The 24,758-nt window shown below is 46.6% G+C and overlaps 1 protein-coding gene across 4 annotated transcripts in view; it reads right to left on the bottom strand.

The window, feature by feature from the left end:
• The window catches only part of SH2D3C (SH2 domain containing 3C), a 55,499-nt gene that overhangs the window by 16,266 nt on the left and 14,475 nt on the right, over positions 1 to 24,758 (bottom strand). For 2 of the 4 annotated variants that reach the window (XM_087879528.1, XM_034438711.3), the window contains 2 exons: positions 16,566 to 16,605; positions 357 to 485 (listed from right to left, as the gene is read on the bottom strand). In XM_087879528.1, the coding sequence (XP_087735654.1) occupies positions 357 to 485; positions 16,566 to 16,605 (169 nt within the window). Of the gene's footprint in view, positions 1 to 356; positions 486 to 10,433; positions 10,568 to 16,565; positions 16,606 to 24,758 lie in introns of all 4 variants that reach the window. The other 2 variants (XM_087879529.1, XM_034438712.3) reach the window with 2 other exon arrangements.

Below are 24,758 nucleotides of genomic sequence, written 5' to 3' on the forward strand. Positions count from 1 at the left end.
GTGGGAGGGGCCAGCCAGTCATTGCAACTACTGGTTCGACGAAACAGATGTAAAATTAGCATCCGGTTCGCCAAAACTGGTCTAAACCAGCTGAATCCCACCCCTGCTCACACAATTATTTTCTCCGTACAATTAATCATGCGATGCAGCACATGTAACATACCTTCGGCCTACCTATCCTGGAGAGATTCAACTGCATGTTCCTCCATTTGTACCACCCATCTAAGACACCCAGGTTGAGGGATCCACCCGCATACCCCCCCTCCACTTCCCAAGCTGATTCCTTTCCATTCTCTTGATCAACCCAACTTCCGGTCCCATGCTGGCCAGAGGTCCTCTCGGCCAGAAGCTCTCACCTCCCGGGGGATGCGGCCATGATACCAGGCGTGACTCCTTAGGTCGGAGCTGCTGAGCTTCAGCTCTTCTTCCAACTCCTTGTGAAGCTTCTCTGGCGAGGAGTCGAGGATGTACTTCTCCTTGGAGAACTGCGGAGAAGAAGAAGGGACTTTTCAGTCAGCCGCTAACCACCACCCGAAATGAAAGGGGAGAGCTTTGAAGCAATAACTTGTGGCATCTCCAAATAGAAGCTTTTGAAGAAAAAAAAAAAGGATTGATTTTTAAACTAAAAAAAGGCAAAGTAGAAGAAAAAGAACAGGACGAGCGGATGGATTGATTCCTCGAAGTTAGCCTGGCCAGAGAGCCCATTTATTTTTGAAAGGCAAACCGGAGTAAGCAACGAGTAACTTGGTTTGTCTGGGGACCGCCCTGCGATCCTAACGTCACCGCTGCAAACCATGTTTTCGACTTCTGAGGGCAGAAAACCAGGTTGTGCCGAGCGCTCTTTCGTGGCGCTTTTAAGAAAAAAACAGGGTTGTACAAACTCATTGAAAGCTGCCATCCAACGGCAGACCGACGATGGGCCACTTCTCCATCAGCCCTTCGGTTCAGCACAAACGGGGGGACCTTCGGTTCAGCACAGTCGTGCCCACGTGGTCGCCATGCTTCCCTGCAAACTGGGAAGGCAGCCAAAAGGAAACAGGGGGGGGGCTGTCGGCTAACATGAGTTGTTGAAGTGGTTTCGAGGGGCGGCGAAGGGCCGTTTAACAGCAGATGCTCGACGGCGGAGATCCGCTCGATTGTTCAGGGCACGACTGGTGGTGCGTGGCTGGCAGCTGAAGCCTAGGACGAATCTCTTCTCGGAGGCTTCTGTCACCCTTGCCTCCGTTGTAACCCCGACACAATCATCCTTCCGCTTCTCCGAGCAGAAGAGCTGGTTATTTGGGGAGACACAGATGCGGTCTGAGCATCTCCAGAGAGACGGAGGATAGCCAACGTTTTTGCCGGCAGGCAAACCCAGCAGGTTAACCACATGCCCTCCACCTTGCTTGACCAATTATTGCAAGCAGCTGCTTCCCTCCCCTGCTCTCCGGATCACGGAGAGTTAGGGGCAAAAACCCTCCCAGTATAGTAGAAAGCAAGGAACCTGCTCCTATCTCGGGAGGGGGTCCTGATTGACGGCCAATCTTGATTTGTGAAGTTTTTTCAGGCTCATTTCCGCCTCGCTCCTCCTAAAAATGTCTACCTACCGTTTTCTGCCCTTGGAAAATAATTCCCTTACCAGGGTCGTATTATCATATGTGTGTGGAAGCAAAAAGATATTGGGAAAAAATTCGTATGTGGCTGGAGAAGAATGACGCAACAACATATCGATTTAAAACCGGAATTGTTCCTGTTGGGGATCTTAGCGGGAATTTATAGTAAAGAAACTGTATAGTTGATTATTCATGTAATAACCGCAGCTAGAATTCAGAGGTGGGTTTCAGCCGGTTCTGACCAGTTCTGGAGAACCGGTAGCAGAAATTTTGAGTAGTTTGGAGAACCGGTAGTAAAAATTCTGTCTGGCCCCGCCCCCATCTATTCTCTGCCCCCCCAAGTCCCAGCTGATCGGGAGGAAATGGGGATTTTGCAGTATCCTTCCCCTGGAGTGGGGTGAGAATGGAGATTTTACAGTATCCTTCCCCTGCCACGCCCACCAAACCATGCCACGCCCACCAAGCCACACCCACAGAACCGGTAGTAAAAAAATTTGAAATCCACCACTGCTAGAATTGTATTTGCACAAAACTGGAAAAGCGTAGAGATCCCTATAGCCGAAAATGTGATTAAGAAAATGTTAGAATGTGCAGAAATGAACAGATTTTGCAATTCAAGGAAATTGCAATTCAAGGAAAGGAAGAATCAGATTATTATAATACACAGGAGTTCTTTTATCAATGGTTAGAGAATAAATATGAAAGCAGTGTATTGTAAAAATAGATAAGTAAAGAAGAAATGTTAGGTTTATGTTACTTTATCAGTATTATTATTATATTAGTATTAATATAAGAATGAATGTAAGAAATGAATACGGCGGTAAGTTTAATTGTTAAGACACAAAGAATTTTATATCCAGATGACACACTGTTTAATGAAAGATGGAATGTTTGTATTAAAAGAAAATATATTTTTTAAAAAAAAAAGAAAAATAATAATTCCCTTTTTCGGCTGCTAGCCTTTTTTAAACAGCCTCTGTGGTTTTTAGCTTTTCTGAATTGTAGGAGGTTTATTTTTTAATGCCATCGCGGTTGAATTTTGCTTGCAATTGTATCATCGTTTACTGTGCGTGGATTTAGAGATGGGTGTCACCCTTACGCTATGAAGGGTGGGGGGGGATTAGCATTGTAAGCCGCCTTGAGTCTCCGGAGAAGGGTGGCATATAAATCGAACCAATGAATGAATGAATGAATGAATGAATGAATGAATGAATGAATGAATGAATGAATGAATGTTATAATAAGCCAAATTAATATTTGACTCGAAGGAGAGATCCCCAAACCCTAAAATCCACAAATGTAAGACCATTTCTATCGTACGACAACAATAATAATTCAACAGCACAACTTCCACCTGGTTTAAAAGGAGAAAATTGGCATGGGGATGACATCACTGAGACCAAAGAAAGCGTCTTAATTGCTTGCCACCCAAACTCTGCTTTCTCTCACCTTTGGAGACAAAAACACCGTTTCCTGGCTCACAGTCTTCCTAACAACCCAGCCAATAAAGCTGAAACAAACTGGGCAGACTTCTGGCATGCCCGCAGAATGAATCCCCAACCTTGTTTGCCAACAATTGCGCCACGGGGTACGTGCGTGCAAACACTTCTTTCATAGGCACGAGGAAGACATTTGCAAAGACGTGGAAAATTAACACCATCCCGACGGCTGTGACGGGGATGGGGGAAGGCAGACGCTGCCCGAGTCCCTTCGGAGTCTCGGTGCTCCGATTACCTAAGTCAATTGAGTGCATTCAGCTGAAGGAAAAACCCACGAAGATGAGCCTCTTAGCCAAGAGACTGAGAGAAAGAGAACGCTGAGCGCATGCAAAAATTCTTCCCCTTCTGCTTTTTTTTTTTTTCTACTGCTCCGATCACTGCTCTGGTGAAAAGTCTTAAGATGCTGGAGCAGCCAAGACGATTTAAACTCACCCCGGACTCTGTGGCAATTATTGTCACTGTCCAAGCTACTTGGCAGACCCTGCTCCCATTCCTAATCGCTGCGGATGAAAATGTGCGCATATTGTGACGTTGGCCGTACGAGCTCAATCGATCGGAATAGAGCTGGAAAAAGGGACCTTGGAGGTCTTCCAGTCCAACCCCCTGCTGAAGCAGGAAACCCTATACCAGTGATGGCTAACCTTTTTGCCATTGCGTGCCGGGAGCAAGGGGGGGGGTTCGTGCGTGCGCGTGCCCACATCCATAATTCTATGTGCCGTGCCCCTGCGCATGCGTCCGTGAACCCCCCCCGCTCCTGACATGTGATGGCATGGTAGGCCTGTTTTTTGCTCCGCCCAGCCTCCAGAGCCTTTCTAGGAGTCTGGGGAGGGTTAAAACGGCCTCCCCCCCCCCCCGGAGGCCGGAAACAGCCCATTTGCAAACCTCCAGTCCCAGCTGAGCTCACATGCCCACCGATATGGCTACGCATGACACAGGTTCGCCCTATACCATTTCAGACAGATGGTTATCCAACCTCTTCTTAAAAACGTCCAGTGTTGGAGCATTCACAACTTCTGGAGGCCAGTTGTTCCACTGGTTAATTGTTCTCACTGTCAGGAAATTTCTCCTTAGTTCTAAGTTGCTTCTCTCCTTGATGAGTTTCCACCCGTTGCTTCTTGTCCTGCCCTCAGGTGCTTTGGAGAATAGCTGGACTCCCTCTTCTTTGGGGCAGCCCCTGAGATATTGGAAGACTGCTATCATGTCTCCCCTGGTTCTTCTCTTCATTAAACTAGACATACTTAGAGAAGGGTTCCATTCCTAAGAGGTCTGTAAAGGGGTGCGCATAAGTGCACCAGCGTCTTTACTGTCCCTGTTCTTATATTGACTCCCTCTTCTTTGTGGCAGCTCCTGAGATATTGGAAGGCTGCTATCATGTCTCCCCTAGTCCTTCTTTTCATAAGACTAACCATACCCAGTTCCTGCTACCATTCTTCATATTTTTTAGCCTCCAATCCCCTAATCCTCTTGGTTGCTCTTCTCTGCACTCTTTCTAGACTCTCCACATCTTTTTGACATCGTGGCGACCAAAACTGAATGCAATATTCCAAGTGTGGCCTTACCAAGGCATCATAAAGTGGTATTAACACTTCCCGTGATCTTGATTCTATCCCTCTGTTGATGCAGCCTAGAACTGTGTTGGCTTTTTGGGCAGCTGCTGCACATGGTCTTATCCAGGCATTATAAAGCGGTACCAACACTTCAAGAGATAATAACTCTGATGTTTTCGTTTTCCGGGTGCAAATGTATTAAAGGATGGATTTCATTGGGGGGGGGTCTGTGCCATCGCTGCCCCTGTGGGGAGTGGTTATGGGGGGAAAACAGGAGGAAGAAAACGTCGGATCCCGCTTTCTTGGCGTTGTGGTGGGGGGAAAGCTTTTAACCAACCGGCTCTGTTCCGCAAAGGGTTAAATAAACCCCTTCTGTGGTTCGAAGCCTGCTGGGGTAATGAATAATAATGACAGATTTAGATAGGGGAACCTTCTTGCATAAAGATGAGTTTTGCCTTTGCTGGCCAACACCTGAGCCTTAAGCATACAATCCCCACCCTCTCCATTTCTCCCCAGCCTCCCTGGGGAAAGGGGGGGGGGCGGGAGACGATGATGTCATGTCTCAGCTCCATGGGGCCCAACTGCCTTGGACCCAGGCCAAAAGAGGGAGGAAGAAGAGGAGGAGAAGAAGGGGGCACCAGGGGCGAGGGGGTCAAATTCCCTATAATTAAATTGCTCCAGTGGAAGTTCGGCTAGAGAAACAGAGCTTGCTTTTTAAGGTGAATTGGGTCCCACCCAATGGGAATCTGTCCCAAACATTATCTATCTATCTATCTATCTATCTATCTATCTATCTATCTATCTATCTATCTATCTATCTATCTATCCATCGATCCATCTATTTAGCTAGCAAGCTAGCAAGCTAGCTAGCTAGCTCTCTCTCTCTCTCTCTCTCTCTATCTATCTATCTATCCATCAATCCATCTATTTAGCTAGCAAGCTAGCTAGCTAGCTCTCTCTCTCTCTCTCTCTCTATCTATCTATCTATCTATCTATCCATCGATCCATCTATTTAGCTAGCAAGCTAGCTAGCTAGCTCTATCTATCTATCTATCTATCATCTATCCATCCATCCAAGCTAGCTTGCTAGCTCTCTCTCTCTCTCTCTTTCCATCTATTTAGCTATCTATCTATCTATCTATCTATCTATCTATCTATCTATCTATCTATCATCTATCTATCTATCTATCTATCTATCTATCTATCTATCTATCATCTCTCTCTTTCTCTTTCTCCATCCCTTCCCTTGCTCTAAATGCTGCATCCTTTCCCCGGCTTCCCATTGGCTGCCAATGATGTAATTGTTTCAAAAGACCGGCTGCGCTGCCATTGGTGGGGAGAGGCAGAGATGCTGCTGTCAGCTGAAACACCCCCCCCCCGCACGCACACACCAAATCATTCACGCAGAGTTCATCAAGGCAGGCAACCAGACACATTTGACCCCGTGCCAAGAGATATCTCTGCCCCAAAGAACAGGTGGGGAGCCGACGAGTTGTGGGGTGACAGGGTCGGGCAACAGCTCCTCAAAGGTGTCGCTCCGGACAGGTGCAAATCAATGTCTGGAAGGATCCAGCTTGGGAAAAGCTTCAGCAAATCTATTAGTAATTCACATTGTCCGTGAGCGTTGGAGTTATCGGTGTCAGCCCCGGAGGCCATTTTTTACTTTGGATCTTCAGGGTTGTCACATTTACTGCTGTGGGAAAACCGGGAGGGGGGAATTGCAGGGAGTTGTGGGGATATGTAGTCAAAATAACATTCCTTTCTTAGAGAGTCAAGGCCGTCTTGGGTGGGGAAAACCTGGAAACTTTCAGATTCGGGTTTTCCTAGATGTGCCCATATGACATCTCTAATAAAATGGAACTTTGAGGAACTTCAAGCCTCGGAGTTTTCTTTCTTTCGTTGGGGGTGTTACTTGAAACCCTGACACACAGAAGGATCAAAACTGATCCAAGACGTCCCGATGTTTAAAACGGGACTCTGTCCTGCGATTATGTGGGGGCTCTGGGACCCCAATCTTTTGACTGCAGAGAGGAAGGCGCGAGGATGCAAAAAGAAAAAAGGGATATGTTGCTCAAATCGGAGCTGTACAATTAGTCCTCGATTTACAACGGTCACTAAATCAACAGTTGTAAGTTACAACCCTGATAAAAGTGACTCTCTACAGCTCCTTGCGCTTATGACCATCCCAGCATCATTCCCACAGCTTACACGATCGAAATTTCGGGCGCTTGGCAACTGACATGTACTTATGACAGTTGCAATGTCCCGGGATCACACTGCCGTTTGCGACTTTCCCAGTTGGCTTCCGACAAGCCATGTTGGAAGGTGGCTATTGAAAGAATGAAAAAAAAAATATGGCGAAAATCCAGGTTTAAACCTGGTAAATAGCAAACTGCCCACCTTCAGAGAGCTCTTAAGAAGGACATAAAAAGTGGGGAATAAAATTCTTTCCGGGCAAAATCAACATCTGAATTGCCTGATCAATAAGAACAGAAGAAATCAAGTGACTCCCAAGATCGAATCTGGATCGACTTCAAGGGCAGCGGACGTTTAGATGTGGAGAAGATATTTTCCAACGTGACCAACGTGGGATTGCTATAAGATTCCCAGAGAGAAATGCCAAGAATGGAAGAAAAAACTGGGGCTGAATCGGAACCCAGAATCCTTCACCCTGGCAAGACGAATTCCTGGGTAAAGAGAAGAAGCCAAAACCTATGATCTCCTATTTCTCTAACCTCAAAGATGGAGCCTCCGCCTAACATTTGTGGGGTATCTGGGTTTGTACCTGAATAAAACACAAACCAGATTTGTAGGTCGTAAAATATCAACCCTCTCCTCTTGAAATTCTAAGCCAAGAAGCAAAAAAAATAAAAAAAAAAGGAGCAAAATAATTAAAATATTAGAGGTGGCGGCTCAGTTCAGCACGAATGTCAGCAAAATAATATTTCAGGAGAAATTTGATTTCTCTCTTCCCTGCCACACCTAACCCATCTTCATCGATTCCTTCTTTTAACAACATTTAGGTAAAGGTAAAAGTTCCCCTCGCACATACGTGCTGGTCGTTCCCGACTCTAGGGGGCGGTGCTCATCTCCGTTTCAAAGCCGAAGAGCCAGCGCTGTCCGAAGACGTCTCTGTGGTCATGTGGCCGGCATGACTCAATGCCAAAGGCGCACAGAACACTCTTCCCTTCCCACCAAAGGTGGTCCCTATTTTTTCTCCTTGCATTTTTTACGTGCTTTCGAACTGCTAGGTTGGCAGAAGCTGAGACAAGTAATGGGAGCTCACCCCATTCTGCAGCGCTAGGGACTCGAACTGCTGAACTACTGATGTTTCAATCGACAAGCTCAACATCTTAGCCACTGCGTCCCCTCCCAAACCTTAGAACCAAGGGGAAAAAAACCCAGAAGAGGTTTTTCCATAACTATTTCTAAAGAGATACATCCATACAAGCCACATAATCGCCAGCAGTTGATTATTAACTCAATGAAAATCCCACCGAGGTTCTGCCAAACCTCCAGCAAACTCTTAAATTTTTCAACTGAGCTGGGTTTTTTTTAATAAACCCATTTAAGCACCACGGACAGTTCCGATGGGCTTCCTCCAACCACTCCCATCTGATTTTTGACAGGCCCAGGTTTGACAGGTTAACCAGGTTTATTTGCTCCCTCCAGCATTCTCCCCCCCCCTTTTTTTTAAAAAAATCTGGATGGTTCTCTTGAGGAACCATGCCGGCTAATTCCCACTCAGCTACTTTCACACGTTGGCCCGGCATGACTAAGAAAATGCCAAAGTCAGGAAGAGGTGTGGGCGTAGAAATCATTTTCTTCCTTTCTTTCCGTCGGTTGGCAAGGGACGTCATCCCTAGCCCCCTTCAATGATGATGATGATGATGATGATTTCCCCCCCCCCCTCTTTCTTTCAAGCATCTCTTCCCCTGCAGGGAAGCTTCTGCCTAAACCGGAGCCCCCTTCGAAGGGAGGGGGCATGGGTGTGAAATAGTGGGAGTGCCGTTGGGAGCCGAAAATAAATCCCCTTCCTCAAAAGGGAAGCCCCTTTTTAGAAACCCCCCACCCTCCTCCTCCTCTTCTGGAGACAGAGGCGGGGAAGAAGACAGCTGTCATTCAACAAGGATGATGAGCTGCAGCCCCGGCCGAGTGATGGCAAGATGCAAATTTCGGAGGGGTGTTTTTGGAGGCCTGCATTGCCAATGACATCATAGGCAAAGGATGGATTTGGAGAGAACGCACACACACACACACACACATACAGGGGTTTTCTCTTGTGTTGAACTCACACAATCTTTTCCCGTTCTCCCAACCGGCCTACTCTCCTGTCTCATTTTTTTTCTCTTCAAGGGGCTCTTAACGCCTATCTTTGTGCGATAGATGGAGAAGAGGGATAGACAGAACGGATGGATGGGAATTTCTCTTTCGTTGCTCGCCAGGCTCCCTCTTCCCCTTCCCGAAGACGCAAGACCCCCACAGTTGAGTTACGATGGGAACTGTAGTCCAACCGATTCTTCCCCCCCCCTTTTTTTTTTTCTTTCTGTCTCCATTATTCTCCTTCCTGCCCTGCCCCAGGGATTCCCCTGCTTGTAAATCCTTCTGGAGAGGCAATTTCTCTTTTATCGCTGCAAGCTAGGAAGAAAGAAAGAAAGAAAGGATGGGGGGCGGTTTATGTGTGTATGGAGGGGGGGGATGTTAACCATCAATCTCAGCTTGGCTGCGGTGGGGTGGGGTGGCGATCTTATCCTGACCTCTGACCTCTGCAACCAGCCCTTGCCCAAAGGGAGGTGACAGGAGGGGTGGGTGGGGGGGGGGGAAAAACTGCCCCACCCACCTCATATTTCTGCACAGGAGCAGGGGTGTAGTTTGTGTCGCTTTGGTGCCTCCTTACCTGCTTTTCTAAACCCAAACCTTCCCCCATCCCACCCCTCGCTTTCTCCTCTAGAGGCACTTTCTCCCCAAAGGCAGGAGGAGGAAAAAAAAACCCCACCTTCTCCAAGCCAGTCCCTCTCCGCTGGCTGGGGACGATGGGGAGTTGTAGTCCGAGCCCCACTTCCTAAGGGCCCTCCGGGGCTGGAGAGGAGGAGGACCGAAGGGACAGCCGGGTTTTTTTTTTTTACAGAGTGGGTGAGTTGGTGGGTTTCACCTGGCGGATGCTGAAAGATGCTCGACCAAGATGCAGGGACCAGCGGGCCCCCCCTCCTTCCCTCTTCCTTCCAAGAATTAAACCCCCACCTACCCAATTCAGAAATAAAAGCCCCACCCCACCCCTCGTTCCTTCCGAACAGGAGAGACCCCCTCCTCCTCCCTCCCCAAGGTGTGGGCTTCCACCTGGATCCCCCTCGGGCATCAAACACGGGTGGGAGATGCGATTTCTCCACGGCACATGCCTGGGAAGAGGGGAATCCCCCTCCGCTCGCTGCCTGGCGCCGGGGATCGAAGTCTCCGCCCGTCCGCCCACCCACCCAGCGGGTCCCCGCGCGACGCCCCCTCCCCACCTCCGGGGTTGCCGGCTCGGGCTTCTTGCAACACACAAAGGGGAAAAAAGAAAAAGAAAAAAAGCAAGCTCTTGCAAACCTTTGGAGGAGGCATGCTCCTGCGACCCCCCTACCCCACCCCACTCTCCCCATCCATGCATGCAGCCGCCCCCTCCCCAATTTTGTGCAAAGGCTCCCTGAGCAAGCGGAGGGGGCCCAATCCACCCCAGCCCTGGGGTTTGCCTTGCCCCAAGCAGTGGGGGGGTGGTAAGTGGGGGGGGGGTTCCCCCTTCCCCCTTCCCCCTCCCTCACCTGCACTTGCATGAAGGAGCCGCGGTAGAAGCAGCAAGCGGCGGCCGACAAGGCGCTCCAGAGGCTGCAGCGATCCGTCATGGTTCCTCCGTCCGTCCGGCGCGGGCACCCGGCTGGAGATCCAGCTCCCGCTTCTGCAGCGGCGGGCGATGCTTTAACTTCAGCCACATTACCTCATCCTTCGGCGGGGGCGGGGCGGGGGAGGAGCCTAACGATGGAGAGGGGGGGGCAGGCAGGCAGCCAGGGTGGGGGAGTCCCCTAGCCCCCCCTCCCCCCCTTTACACACAACATCCCTTCCCTGGGCTCAAGAAGGATGCAGCCAAGGTTGGGGGGGTCTTTTTATCTCTGCTGGGTTGCATCCTTATCAAACCCCCTCCTCAGGGTCGGTATCTCCCCTCCCCCCCTTTTTTTTTTGCTTTGTTTCTCACCTGTCCCTCCCTGCCCCCCTCCCACCTTCTGCCTTTTCATAATCATAATCATAAAGTTTATTTGTCAAGCACCGAGGTTGACTCAGCCTTCCATCCTTCCGAGGTGGGTAAAATGAGGACCCGGATTGTGGGAGCAATAAGCTGACTTTGTATAAAAAAAAGAACACCGCTTAAGAAGGGGGGGGCGAAAGCCCTACTAAGCAGGTATATACAAAAGTATGAAGGCTGTTGCTTAAAAGCATTGTCTCCGGAGAAGGGCGGCTTATAAATCGCACCAATAAATAAATTAAATAAATAAAGATAACAGGTAAAAGTATAAACATCATTTGAATACATGAAAAGAGTAAGTAAAAAGGAATAATTTCCTTTTCAGGCTCCGACTCAACCCTTCCAAGACTGAGTGGCTGTGGCTTCCGGCGTCCCGATAGAGCCAGCTGACGCCATCGCTGGTTATTGGGGGCGAATCACTGGCCCCCACGGAGAGGGCTCGCAACTTGGGCGTCCTCCTGGATGCACGGCTGTCTTTAGAAGAGCACATGACGGCCGTGGCCAGGGGGGCTTTTTATCAGGTCCGCCTGATACGCCAGTTGCGTCCCTTTCTGGATCGGGACTCCCTACGCACGGTCACTCATGCCATCATCACTTCCCGCCTGGACTACTGCAATGCTCTCTACATGGGGCTCACCTTGGGGTGCACCCGGAGGCTCCAGCTGGTCCAGAATGCGGCCGCATGGGGGATTATGGGAGCGACGGGACGCTCCCATGTGACACCTCTCCTGTGCGAGCTGCACTGGCTCCCGGTGGTCTCCCCAGGGAGAGAGCCTTCTCTGTGGCGGCACCCGCCCTCTGGAACGACCTCCCCCTAGAGATACGCACAATACCAGACCTCCGGACTTTTCGTCGGGCCCTGAAAACTCATTTATTTCACCTAGCCGGGCTGGCTTGATCCCATCCGTTTTCATTTGAAATTGGTTTTAATTGGGTTGTTTTAAATTGTGGGCCAAAATTATTTAATTACTTTTTTAAACTGTTTTTTAAATTTTGTATGCTCTGTTTTATCTCGGCTGTTCACCGCCCTGAGTCCTGCTGGAGAAGGGCGGTATACAAATAAAATTAAATAAATAAATAAATAAATAAATAAATAGGACAGGGACGGTAAGGCACGCTGGTGGGCTTATGCACGCCCCTTATAGACCTCTTAGGAATGGGGGTGAGGTCCACAGTAGACCGTTTTAAGGTTAAAGTTTTGGGGGTTTGGGGGAAGGAACCCCAGAGTCAGGTAGTGCATTCCAGGCATTGGCCACTCTGTGGCTGAAGTCGTATTTTCTGCCATCGAGTTTGGAGCGGTTTATCTTGAGTTTATATTTATTATTTGCTCGTGTATTGTTGCGGTTGAAGCTGAAGTAGTCATTGACAGGTAGGACGTTGTAGCAGATAATTTTACGTACTACGCTTAGGTCAGACCGAAGTCGGCATAGTTCTAAATTGTCTAAGCCCAAAATTTGGAGTCTGGTGGCACAAGGGATTTTATTGCGGTTAGAGGAACGGAGGACTCTTCTCGTAAAATACCTCTGGACTCTCTCGATTGTATTTATGTACGATATGCAGTGCGGGTTCCAGACAGACGAGCTGTATTCAAGAATTGGTCTAGCAAAGGTTTTGTATGCTCTAGTTAGTAGTACAACATTACCGGAGAAGAAGCTACAGGGCTGCCAGTCTCAAGAACGCATTCACACAACCGACTTAAAAGACCCTCTGGTTAAATCCAGAGGTTTGCAGCCTGAGAAACCTGGATTTGTCAGTCTCGGGTGCAAGATCTCACCACGACGGCTGGCCAACCAAAAACCACGCATGGCTAAAAGTTAGCCCTGAAGGATCAGCCTCTTTGCTCCAGGTTGGGTGTTAATCTGGCTGCGGGTTCAGGAAAGGACTCCAAAAAAAAAACCCATCCCTGCAGATAGGTAGAAAGCTGTTTCTACCTCCGTAATGTGTCTTTAGGAGCTGAAAATAACCCTATGGGAGTATCCCAAAGGGGCTTTTTTTTTTTTCAAGAGGCAGCTGGACTTTCTGGTTTTTAACAGATTGACAGAGTTGGAAGGGACCTTGGAGGTCATCTAGTCCAACCCTCCCGCCCCGCCACCATTTCTGACAGAGGGCAGTCCAGTCTGTTCTTCAAAGCTTTCAGGGATGAAGCTCCCACAACTTCCGAAGGCAACTTCTGTTCCACGGGTGGGTTTGACGGGTCGATTCTGTCGATCAGTGGTACAACAACCCTGTAGGGCAGGCTGGTAGAACAGATAGTCCTCGACTTACAACATTTAGCGACCGTTCAGTGTTACAACGGCCCCGAAAACAAATGACGTATGACGGTTTTTCACCGTTTACGACCGATGCAGTGTCCTTGAAGACAGTTCGCTTCTCATCCGAGAAGCTTCTTCAGCTCTGACGGGTTGGATGGTGGGGAATGGAAGGACAACCCTACGGGGAATCCTCGATTTATGACCACAATTGGGGGCCCTGGACTACTCTTGCTAAGCAGTGTGGTTGTTAAAGCAAGTCACACCCGATTGCTGTGGAAACGGCTGGACTTGGCATGGTGATTGCAATCTTTAAATCCTTCACGTACTGCCAGGCATTAAACTTAATGCAGAGTTTATCCCAGAGTGTGACCTTGGCTGATTCTCGACAACGGTGCATTAAATATCATTTTAATGTCTCCAAGCAGGTTTTTAAGTTTTTCCGGCCTCTGGCACGTCCTGCCCCAATGTTCAGTTAAGGGCTCGTAGCCCAACCGGACGAGCTACGTAGGCGTGCATCTTTCTTCCCAGCGCAAGCTTTCCAAAGCCAGGAGTGGGCTGTTAATACCCATCATCCTTAGCCCCATGCAGTGACAAGGTGCAGCGTAGTCCAACGGCTTGGAAGAAATGGGTGGGGTCTTCATGGGTCTTTTGGGGGGACAAACGATGAGCGCTCGAAAGCCCATTGACAGAAACCGGAATGAAATTTTTTTTTTACTACTCCCATCTCCAAAATTCCAGCATCTAATACCTGCCTGCCAACTAAAGGACCATTTAAGCAAACGTATTTTTACCTTTGGCTGAAAAAGAGAGGATGAAGGGGAGCGTGGCATGGTTTTATTCCCTGTGGCAGGGAGTTCCACAGTCTGGGAGCAGCCCCCACCCAAAAAGACCCCCCCTCTCTTAGGATTTCCCCTGAGCATCTTTATAGCAACCAGATGCTTAAAAGAGGAGCAGGGATCTGCAACCTTAAACACTCAAAGAGCCATTTGGACCAGTTTCCCACAAAAAAGAAAACATCGGGAGCCACAAAACCCTTGATTATTTCTCAAACGGCCGCAAAACTAGCAAATGTAGTTGAATTAAACATTCTGTTTTCTTCTGAAACTTTTCTTTCCTTGGATTTATCCATGGTTGGCCTACCGGGGGTTGAAAAGCTCAATAAATCGCGTGCCGGGCGGGTGTCGCACATTGGCGGTTGTGACGCATATTTTGAGTGACAAGGAGCCGCAGCAGAGGGGTGAAAGAGCCACATGCGGCTCCAGAGCCGCAGGTTGCTGACCCCTGTCTTAAGAGGATCACAACATTGGGTGGAGATTTGTGATGATCTTCTTCATTTTTAAGTGGGGGGGGCTATTTTCACACAGCTGGCGGATGGGTAGATGATAAAATCCCGTTTCTGCCCGGCTTAGTGTCTAATTTGCCACCCGGGAAGTTTAAGGTCTCCGTACAAAATTCAATAAAACCTCTTTTTGGGGGGGAGGGGAGCCGGAAAACTTGAGTTGTAGCTGTGCAACAAGTCTCTATTATCCATCTGCCACTTCCAAAAAAGCGGGGGACTTTTGCGGCTCCACTCTTCCTTCTCTTTCGGGCCCCGCACAAAATATTTGGAATGGTTTCTCAAGAATCCTGAGAATTATTTCTTTTTAAGCGCAGCCGTTTCCCTCGGCCTCGTTTTGAGCACCCGAGAGCTGTTTGGGGGGGGGGAGTTTCCGTTCCCGGTGTCCTTAGGAGCAGCTTGCAAATTGCTGGCAATCTTTCCCATTTTAAATTGCAATTGTAAATTTCCTTGCTTAATGTCCCAGGGCCATCTGTCCCATTAGGGGGACGGTGGGGGGGGAGGGGTAACCATCCATCCATCGTCCCCTTCCAGCTTTTTGGCGTTTTTTTTTTAAACTCTGCAGAGTGACCCTCCGCTCCTCAGGGCAATGGCCCCTTAACCTTTTTGCTTCTTTGCAGCGATGCCAACTCTTCTCTTGCCCGGTTTTTGGGGACCCAGGTGGCAGCTGCATTGGAAGGCGAATGCCAGGCAGCAAGAATGTCTGGCAGGGACTCAAGTGGGTTTGAGAAGAATTCTCACCTTCTGGTTGACGCTTGGCAGCTTCCGAGCATTGACGCCTTCCTATCCAGAGGCAGAAGCCGTCGATGCCCGCTGAAAATTTATTTTGGTGCCCCTTGTAAAGAACTGGCTGCAGAGGAAACTGGCTTTCAACCACGTTGCATCCAGTGGTGGGTTTCAAATTTTTTTACTACCAGTTCTGTGGGTGTGGCTTGGTGGGCGTGGCAGGGGAAGGATACTGTAAAATCTCCATTCCCATCCTACTCCAGGAGAAGGTTACTGCAAAATCCCCATTTCCTTCCGATCAGCTGGGATTTGGGAGGCAGAGAATAGATGGAGGGCAGGGCCAGTCAGAATTTTTACTACCGGTTCTCCGAACTACTCAAAATTTCCGCTACCGGTTCTCCCGAACCGGTCAGAACCTGCTGGGACCCACCTCTGTTTGCATCCATTTATCTCCCCATAAATTCACCCAGTTTTGGTTACTCCCTTTGCAATAATCAGCATTTTTTACCCATGTTTTCCCAAAAATAAGACCGGGTCTTATATTAATTTTTGCTCCAAAAGACGCATTAGGGCTTATTTTCTGGTTAGGTCTTACTTTGTGTGTGGGGGGGAAATACGGTACTAAATGCACCCATCTGGCTGACAATCTTAACCGAGGCTTATTTTAGGGAGTAGGGCTTATATTATATTATATAAACCGGGCTGGTTTAACATATTTTTAAACATTTTTAACTGGTTTGTCATTTTAAATTGGGGCCAAATCAATATATACCCTTTTAATTGTTTTTAATGTTTGTATTGTATGTTTTTAGCTGGCTGTACACCGCCCTGAGTTCCTCGGGAGAAGGTGCGGTATATAAATTCGAAATAAATAAATAAATAAATAAAAATATTACGAACGTCCTGAAAAATCATGCTAGGGCTTATTTTCCAATTGGGTCTTATTTTCGGGGAAACGGGGTATCTTACCATCTTCATTCTCACCCCTGCTCTTGTTTCCTTCTGCAAAATTTATGCCTCCTCCTTTCATCCTTCGGTCAGGGTTGCGTCTCTGAGGCCTGAATTGTTGTGCCATGGCTATTGTGTCACGCTCCCATATATTTAGCCGCAGTGGTCAGGAGCTCCCGCGGGCACATCTCGCTGTCTATCGTGACGGGTTAAAATCACCCAAGTGGGTCTTAAAATGCCAGATATTCTTAAACTGAAGAAATGAGGTGCGAGCATCGAAGCTCAATCTTTGCAAGGGACACATTTTGGAGGGGGGGGCTCAATAAGATTCATATCCCTTATAATCGCAGGTTACCGAAAGAGGAAAAAGAAGAGAGAGTAACGGTTTCCCTACCTTAACATATTCGCTCGAAGATCCTAATCCGTCAGGATGCCTAGAAATAGAGAGCATTGTTAGAAATGAGCAAAAATCAGTCAAAATACCAGCAATTTAATGGAAGCTTCGGCGAAAGTAAAAAAAATATTGCTAAAATAAACCAACAGGAAACTAACAAGGCACAGTTCGTAGCAGACAAAATGTGTGACGCTTAACACTTTACCCGCTTTTAAATATTGAAAATCATCTTTTAGACAGCACTTTATGTTACTTATTAAAATAAATAAAATAAGATGACTTTGTAAAAATATACAAAAGGATGAAGGCTATTGCTTAACACATTGTAAGCCGCCCTGAGTCTCCGGAGAAGGGCGGCATATAAATCAAATTAAAAAAAAAAAAATGCCACCGGCCTCACCGCCAAGAAAAGGAGGAAGGGAAATAAGGTATATAGTAGTAGATCTAAGGGAAATGTATTAATATTAGTAATTGTGAATGCAAAAAGTAAATAGATGAGGTATATTGTGTATTGTAAAATGGAACAGCGGATGAAATATGAAGTGGTTTAATTAGGTTTAATGATGAAAATAATTGAAATTAAGAGACAAAAAAAAGTGTGATGGGGATTTTGAAATAATATGTTGTAAATGATGCAACAAAATAATTAATTGATGCTATAATAGAAGTTAGGAATTAAAGGCGAATAGTGATATTGCTTATTATGTATTAAGAAGAGATAAGATAAGATGTGGACGATCAGTCAAATTAAAGGGTTTCAATGTAAGAATGGAATAAGATGAAGTTTATTGTTTGTAACCAAAAAAATGTGTTGAGGATTACAAGAAACATACTTTATAAATGGAGAAAAAAGATAATTAACTGAAGCAATGCTAAGAAATTAAGATTGGAAGGGCGGATGGTGATACTGTTTATACATTAATATATTAAGAAGAGATTAAGATAAAGAAGTGGAGAAAAAGAATATCATGGCAGAAAATGAAATATGGTAAAAACAAAAAAGAAGTTTGGAATAGATCATAAAAATCAACATATAATTATGTCATGAGTTGTAAAAAATGTGACCCGGTCAAAACTCAGTTCAGAAAATATGCATGTAAAAAAAAAATTCAATAAAACTTGTCTACAAAAAAAAAAGAAAGAAAAAAAGAAAGAAAAAAAGAAAGAAAAAAAGAAAGAAAGAAAAAAAGAAAGAAAGAAAAAAAGAAAGAAAGGGCTCCTCAGAGGTTTCTAGACTGACCACTCTGGTTTAGAGCCGTAGTGGCGCTGTGGTTAGAATGCGGTACTGCAGGCTACTTCTGCTGACGGCCAGTACTTCTGGCGGTTCGATTCCCACCGGTTCAAGGTTGACTCAGCCTTCCATCCTTCCGAGGTGGGTAAAATGAGGACCCAGATTGTTGGGGGCAAAATGCTGACTTTGTAAACCGCTTAGAGAGGGATGTAAAGCACCGTGAAGCAGTATATAAGAGCCTTGGTGGCACAGCAGACTAAAGCACTGTTCAGTAGCACCAGCTGCCTGCAATTACTGCGAGTTCGAATCTCACCAGGCTCAAGGTTGACTCAGCCTTCCATCCTTCCGAGATAGGTAAAATGAGGACCCGGATTGTGGGGGCAATAAACTGACTTTGTATAAAAAAGAACACCGCTTGGAGGGGGGGGCGAAAGCCCTACTAACCAGGTATATACAAAAGTATGAAGGCTATTGCTTAACGCATTGTAAGCCGCCTTGAGTCTTTGGAGAAGGGCAGCATATAAATCGAACCAATAAATAAATATAAGTCTAAGGGCTATTGCTATCCATGCACAGGCTGAACCGAGCATAGGCACAAACCTACATTTCAGCAAACCATGGCTTAAGTGGGATGAATGACCTCCATTGAATGACCTCTGGTAGCTCTCAAGATACATTTTGTTGTGTATCTATCAATGAATATTTTCCTCTAGCTTTAAGCTGCCTCGCTTTCTAGTTCAGAATACACGGAAAAGTTTTTTTCAGCCAAGTTTTTTTCCCTTTGCGCCTTGAAAACTAAACAATGAGATCGCTGCATTAACAAGAGTATTTTGCTCATAATTCTGTATCAGCAACTGCGCTCTTTTCAAGACTTGGCATCCATTTATTCCTTTGGAGAATTCAGAACGCTGTTTGACAGATTAACAGAGTTGGAAGGGACCTTGGAGGTCATCTAGTCCAACCCCCCACTCAAGCAGGAGACCCTAAACCATTTCTGACAGATGGCAGTCCAGTCTCTTCTTGAAAGCTTCCAGGGATGAAGCTCCCACAACTTCTGAAGGCAACTTCTGTTCCATGGGTTGATTGTTCTCACTGTCAGAAAATTTCTCCTCATTTCCAGGTTGAATCTCTCCTTGGTCAGTTTCCATCCATTCTTCCTTGTCTGGCTTTTGGGTACTTTGGAAAATAGCTTGACCCTCTTCTTCCTCTCTGTGGCAGTCCTTCAAATATTGGAAGATGCTATCCTGTCTTCCCTGGTCCTTCTCTTCACTAGACCAGCCATGCCCAGTTCCTGCAACCGTTCATCGTATGTTTTAGCTTCCAGGCCTTTGATCATCTTAGATAGATTTAGATCAACAGAGTTGGAAGGGACCTTGTAGGTCATCTAGTCCAACCCCCCGTCCAAGCAGGACACCCTGCACCATTTCTGACAGATGGCAGTCCAGTCTCTTCTTGAAAGCCTCCAGGGATGAAGCTCCCACAACTTCCGAAGGCAACTTCCGTTCCACGGGTGGATTGTTCTCACTGTCAGGAAGTTTCTCCTTATTTCCAGGTTGAATCTCTCCTTGGTCAGTTTCCATCCATTATTCCTTGTCTGGCCTTTGGAAAATAGCTTGACCCCCTTCCTCCTCTCTGGGGCAGCCCCTCAAATATTGGAAGGCAGCTATCCTGTCTCCCCTGGTCCTTCTCTTCGCTAGACCAGCCATGCCCAGTTCCTGCAACCGTTCATCGCATGTTTTAGTCTCCAGTCCCCTAATCAGGGGTGAAATCCAGGAGGTTCTGGAGAACCGGTAACGGAAATTTTGAGCAGTTTGGAGAACCGGCAAATATCACCTCTCGCTGGCCCCAGAGTGGGGTGGGAATGGGGATTTTGCAGTATCCTTCACCCAGGAGTAGGAAGGGAATGGGGATTTTGCAGTATCCTTCACCCAGGAGTAGGAAGGGAATGGGGATTTTGCAGTATCCTCCCCCTGCCATGCCCACAGAACTGGTAGTAAAAAAAAACTGGATTTCACCACTGCTCCTAATCTTTTTGGTTGCTCTTCTCTGCACTCTTTCTAGAGTCTCAACATCTTTTTTTATAGCGTGGTAACCAAAACTGGATGCAGTACTCTTAAGTGTGGTCTTACTAAGGCTTTATAGAGTGGTATTAGGACCTCCTTTGATCTTGATTGTATCCCTCTGTTCATGCAATTTAGGATTGCGTTGGCTTTTTTGGCCGCCGCCGCACACTGCTGTGTTGTAGACAAAGCTGGTGGCCTGTGTAAACTCTTTGTAAACAGCTGCGCTGTGTTGTTTGGCCATGACAATGAAAAAGGGGTGGGGTCTCTTTGCTTTGATTCAACCCGTCTTTGCTTGGCTTCTGCTTTCCCTGCCTGTCCCCCAGGATCAGAGAGGAAGCCGAGGATCGCATCGATGTGGGCACACACCCATTTCCTCCACGCTTCCCCGCCCCATCTGTTTCCCCCCGCGAACGGTAGGAACACCAAGGCCCATCTTGCAAGGACGGAAACGGTGGGGCTGGAGAAGAGGGACGAAAATAGCCGGGAGGGTCCCGGGGTCAGCAACCAGGCGGACATCCTGTGCTGGAAGTGGTTAGCCTTCATCCTTTTTCTCCCCTTTAGGCTGATTTCTCCATCGAGAAGTGGGTAAACATTAGCACATATTTTTCCTGCCTGTCGTGCAGGTTAAATTGTTTTCCAGGGCAGGAAACTTTTTACAGCCCTAACTATTTTCTCTTATCCTTTATCCTTCTCTGTCAGCTCCACTCAGTCGCCTACCTAAGTTCATCCTACTTTCTGCTTGTAAATGTCTCCCCTTATACTCATACTCGTAAGTTTATTTGTCAAGCGCATATAAGATAACAGGTAAAAATATAAACATAATTTGAATACATGAAAAGAGTAAGTAAAAAGGAATATTAGGACAGGGACGGTAGGCACACTGGTGCACTTATGCACGCTCCTTACAAGACCTTCTTAGGAATGGGACCCTTCTCTAAGTATGTCTAGTTTAATGAAAAGAAGGACAAGGGGAGACAGGATAGCAGTCTTCCGATATCTCAGGGGCTGCCCCAAAGAAGAGGGAGTCAAGCTATTCTCCAAAGCACCCGAGGGTAGAAGAAGAAGTGATGGGTGGAAACTAATCTAGGAGAGAAGCAACTTAGAACTAAGGAGAAATTTCCTGACAGTTAGAAGAATTAACCAGTGGAACAACTTGCCACCAGAAGTTGTGAATGCTCCAACACCGGAAGTTTTAAAGAAGATGTTGGATAACCATTTGTCTGAAATTGTGTACGGTTTCCTGCCTAATCAGGGAGTTGGACTAGAAGACCTCCAAGGTCCCTTACAACTCTGTTATTCTATGCTATGCTATGCTATGCTATGCTATTCTAGTCTAGTCTAGTCTATGTTTAAATATACATTTAAATATATATGTATGCACCAATATAAAAATATATGTATGCACCAAGACAAATTCCTTGTGTGTCCAATTACACTTGGCCAATAAAGAATTCTATCCTATCCTATCCTATCCTATCCTATCCTATCCTATTCTTGATGAATGCATCTTTTCTTTTATGTACACTGAGAGCGTATTCACCAAGACAAATTCCTTGTGTGTCCAATCACACTTGGCCAATAAACTATTCTATTCTATTCTATTCTATTCTATTCTATTCTATTCTATTCTATTCTATTCTATTCTATTCTATTCTACTCTGTTCTACTCTGTTCTATTCTATTCTATTCTATTCTATTCTATTCTATTCTATTCTATTCTATTCTATTCTATTCTATTCTATTCTATTCTTCTATAAATCCTCTGAAATCGGGGTTATGCTTTTGAATCCTGCCCAAGATTAATAAATAAACTGATAAATAAATAAACTATTCTACCATGTTTCCCCGAAAATAAGACCCTGTCTTATATTTTTTGTTGAACCCCGAAATAAGCGCTTGGCCTTATTTTCGGGGATGTCTTATTATTTTGGGGTGCGTGGAGCAAGACGGGGTTCCTCTTGCCGTCTTACCTGATTTCCAGCTCTGTCTCCCTAACCCTAACCAGAGGAAATGGCAGGGACCAGCTGGGTATGCGTTTAAATATTTTGGGGGAGGGCTTATTTTCTGAGGAGGTCTTATTTTCGGGGAAACACAGTATATTCTATTCTGTATTCTGTATTCTGTATTTTGTATTCTGTATGCCGTATTCTATTCTATTCTACTCTACTCTACTCTACTCTACTCTACTCTACTCTACTCTACTCTATTCTATTCTATTCTATTCCATTCCATTCCATTCCATTCCACTTTCTATTCTATTCTATTCTATTCTATTCTATTCTATCCTATCCTATCCTATCCTATCCTATCCTATCCTATCCTATCCTATCCTATCCTATCCTATCCTAATTTTGATTTTTATTCCCTATTCCATTCCATTCTATTTTCTATCCTATCCTATTTTATTCTACTCTTATGTCCTAGCCCAGTCTATAATCTAATCTAGTGTAGTGCAGTCTAGTCTAATCTCCCCTTAACCTCTCCTTTCTATCCTCCATCTTATCAGCTAATTTATATTCTTTTCTAGCAGTCTCTCTGTCTCAGACCCGCCAGCCATCGCTTCTGCTGCCCTCTTGAATACAATCCAGCAAATGACTTTTGCACCTCAATTCGATTTGAGGCTTATAAACGAAGAAAGGGGAAAAAAAGCAAAAAGAAATTGTAGTGCGAGCAAAGGAACATTTTGAATTCCCGCCACCCCCACCATAACAAGTGAAGAAAAACAGCCCCTGAACCTAAGGGTCTTCCTTCATCTGGTTTTGGCCGAGTGGTAAACTGAGTGTAAAGTTAGGCTGAGGTCGGCAAAGTCCTTGTCGATATGGGAGATTAATTCGGATGCAGGGAGACAGGTTCAAATGGGAAGGTTGGCAATGCACCAGCTCTTTAAATATTCAACCAGCCTCCTTCATTGGAGGAATGATCTCAGCCCATTTTTTTAAAAAGTGATTACTATAACAATAATCTCTTTTAGGAAAATATGTGTATTTTTCTGCTGCTCCATGTCCCAATCGTTCTAGCTGAAAAGACACGCATCAATAAGAAAATAGCAAAAAAAGAAAAAAATGTTTTAGAACGATAGTGAAGACGAACCCAACTATAGGCTATCCTAACCCTGCGGCTGGTGGCTCACGCCGGCTATTAGCGCCTTTAGAGCCTCCCCATTCAGAGGCAGTCTATCTTAAGACCACACCTAGAGTACTGCATCCAGTTTTGGTCACCACACTATATAAAAAAAAAGAGGCTGAGACTCTAGAAAGAGTGCAGAGAAGAGCAACCGAGATGATTAGAGGACTGGAGGTTAAAACATATGAAGAACGGTTGCAAGAACTGGGCATGGCTGGTGTAGTGAAGAGAAGGACCAGGGGAGACAGGATAGCAGTCTTCCAATGTTTGAGGGGTTGCCACAGAGAGGAGGAAGGGGGTCAAGCTATTTTCCAAAGCACCCGAAGGCCAGACAAGGAATAATGGATGGAAACTGATCAAGGAGAGATTCAACCTGGAAATAAGGAGAAATTTTCTGACAGTGAGAACAATCAACCCATGGAACAAAAGTTGCCTTCAGAAGTTGTGGGAGCTTCATCTCTGGACGCTTTCAAGAAGAGACTGGATGGCCATCTGTCAGAAATGGTGTAGGGACTCCTGCTTGGGTGGGGGGTTGGACTAGATGACCTACAAGGTCCCTTCCAACTCTGTTAATTTGTAAAAAAGAGGTTGAGACTCTAGGAAGAGTGCAGAGAAGAGCAACCAAGATGATTAAGGGACTGGAGGCTAAAACATACAATGAACGGTTGCAGGAACTGGGCATGGCTAGTCTAGTGAAGAGAAGGACCAGGGGAGACATGAGAGCATCTTCCAATATTTGAGGGGCTGCCACAGAGAGGAAGAGGTCAAGCTATTCTCTCAAAGCACCTGAAGGCCAGACAAGGAATAATGGATGGAAACCGATCAAGGAGAGTTTCAACCTAGAAATAAAGAGAAATTTCTTGACAGTGAGAACAATCAACCCATGGAACAGAAGTTGCCTTCAGAAGTTGTGGGAGCTTCATCCCTGGAAGCTTTCAAGAAGAGACTGGACTGTCATCAGTCAGAAATGGTGCTTGGGTGGGAGGTGGGGGGGTGGACTAGATGACCTACAAGGACCCTTCCAACTCTGTTAATATAATCTAATCTGCCACAGAGGGAAGGGGAGGCCACCATCCACAAAGAGCTGTTGCTTCCTCCACGCTCAGCCCGAGGGCAATTTTCTGACATATAAAACCCTGAGTAAAACTCTTTGCTGAGCGGTTCGGATGAGACACAGAACGGCGACTCATTCAGAGACGAACCGGTTCTCCCCGAGCTGCCGATCTCCATTTAAGAGCGAAACGCTTAAATCATAAGAGCATCTTCTGCTAGCCCAACAGCAGGGCGAAGAAAGGGAGGAGCAAGAGGGAGCTCCGGGGTGTAGGCAACGATATCCTGGTTTATCGTTAACCATAGTTTATTCCCCCCCCGGCCACCTGTCACGACAGGCCAGATTTGCCTTGCATGCTAAGCGTTTCAAACCGCCCTGTTGAGTTTGGTGGGGGGTGGGAGGAGGGCGAAGAGCTGAACCAGCCGACCCTGGTTGCAAAACCTTTGCGCAAAGTTGGCCAGCGGCCAAGGACGAAATCGGAAGCGTGGGAACCGATCGGCAAAGCGCGAAGGGAGACCTTCGTGATCTCAGCTTCGCCCCCCCTCCCCAAAAAACCCTAAGGGCCTTTTTTTTTGCAACCCTCTTGCTCTCACCCCAGTTGCCGTCAAAGTTTTCCACGCAGGCCAGAGCATCAGATGAAGATGGGCTTCGAAGCTGCAGGATCGAGGTGGAGCGGGGGGTGGGTGGGGGTGGAGAGGGGACCGTGAGAAAAATTCCAGGGTTGT

The sequence above is a fragment of the Pantherophis guttatus genome, chromosome 16 (genome assembly GCF_059756535.1).
Source record: "Pantherophis guttatus breed Tessera chromosome 16, ASM5975653v1, whole genome shotgun sequence".
NCBI classification, from domain to species: domain Eukaryota; kingdom Metazoa; phylum Chordata; class Lepidosauria; order Squamata; family Colubridae; genus Pantherophis; species Pantherophis guttatus.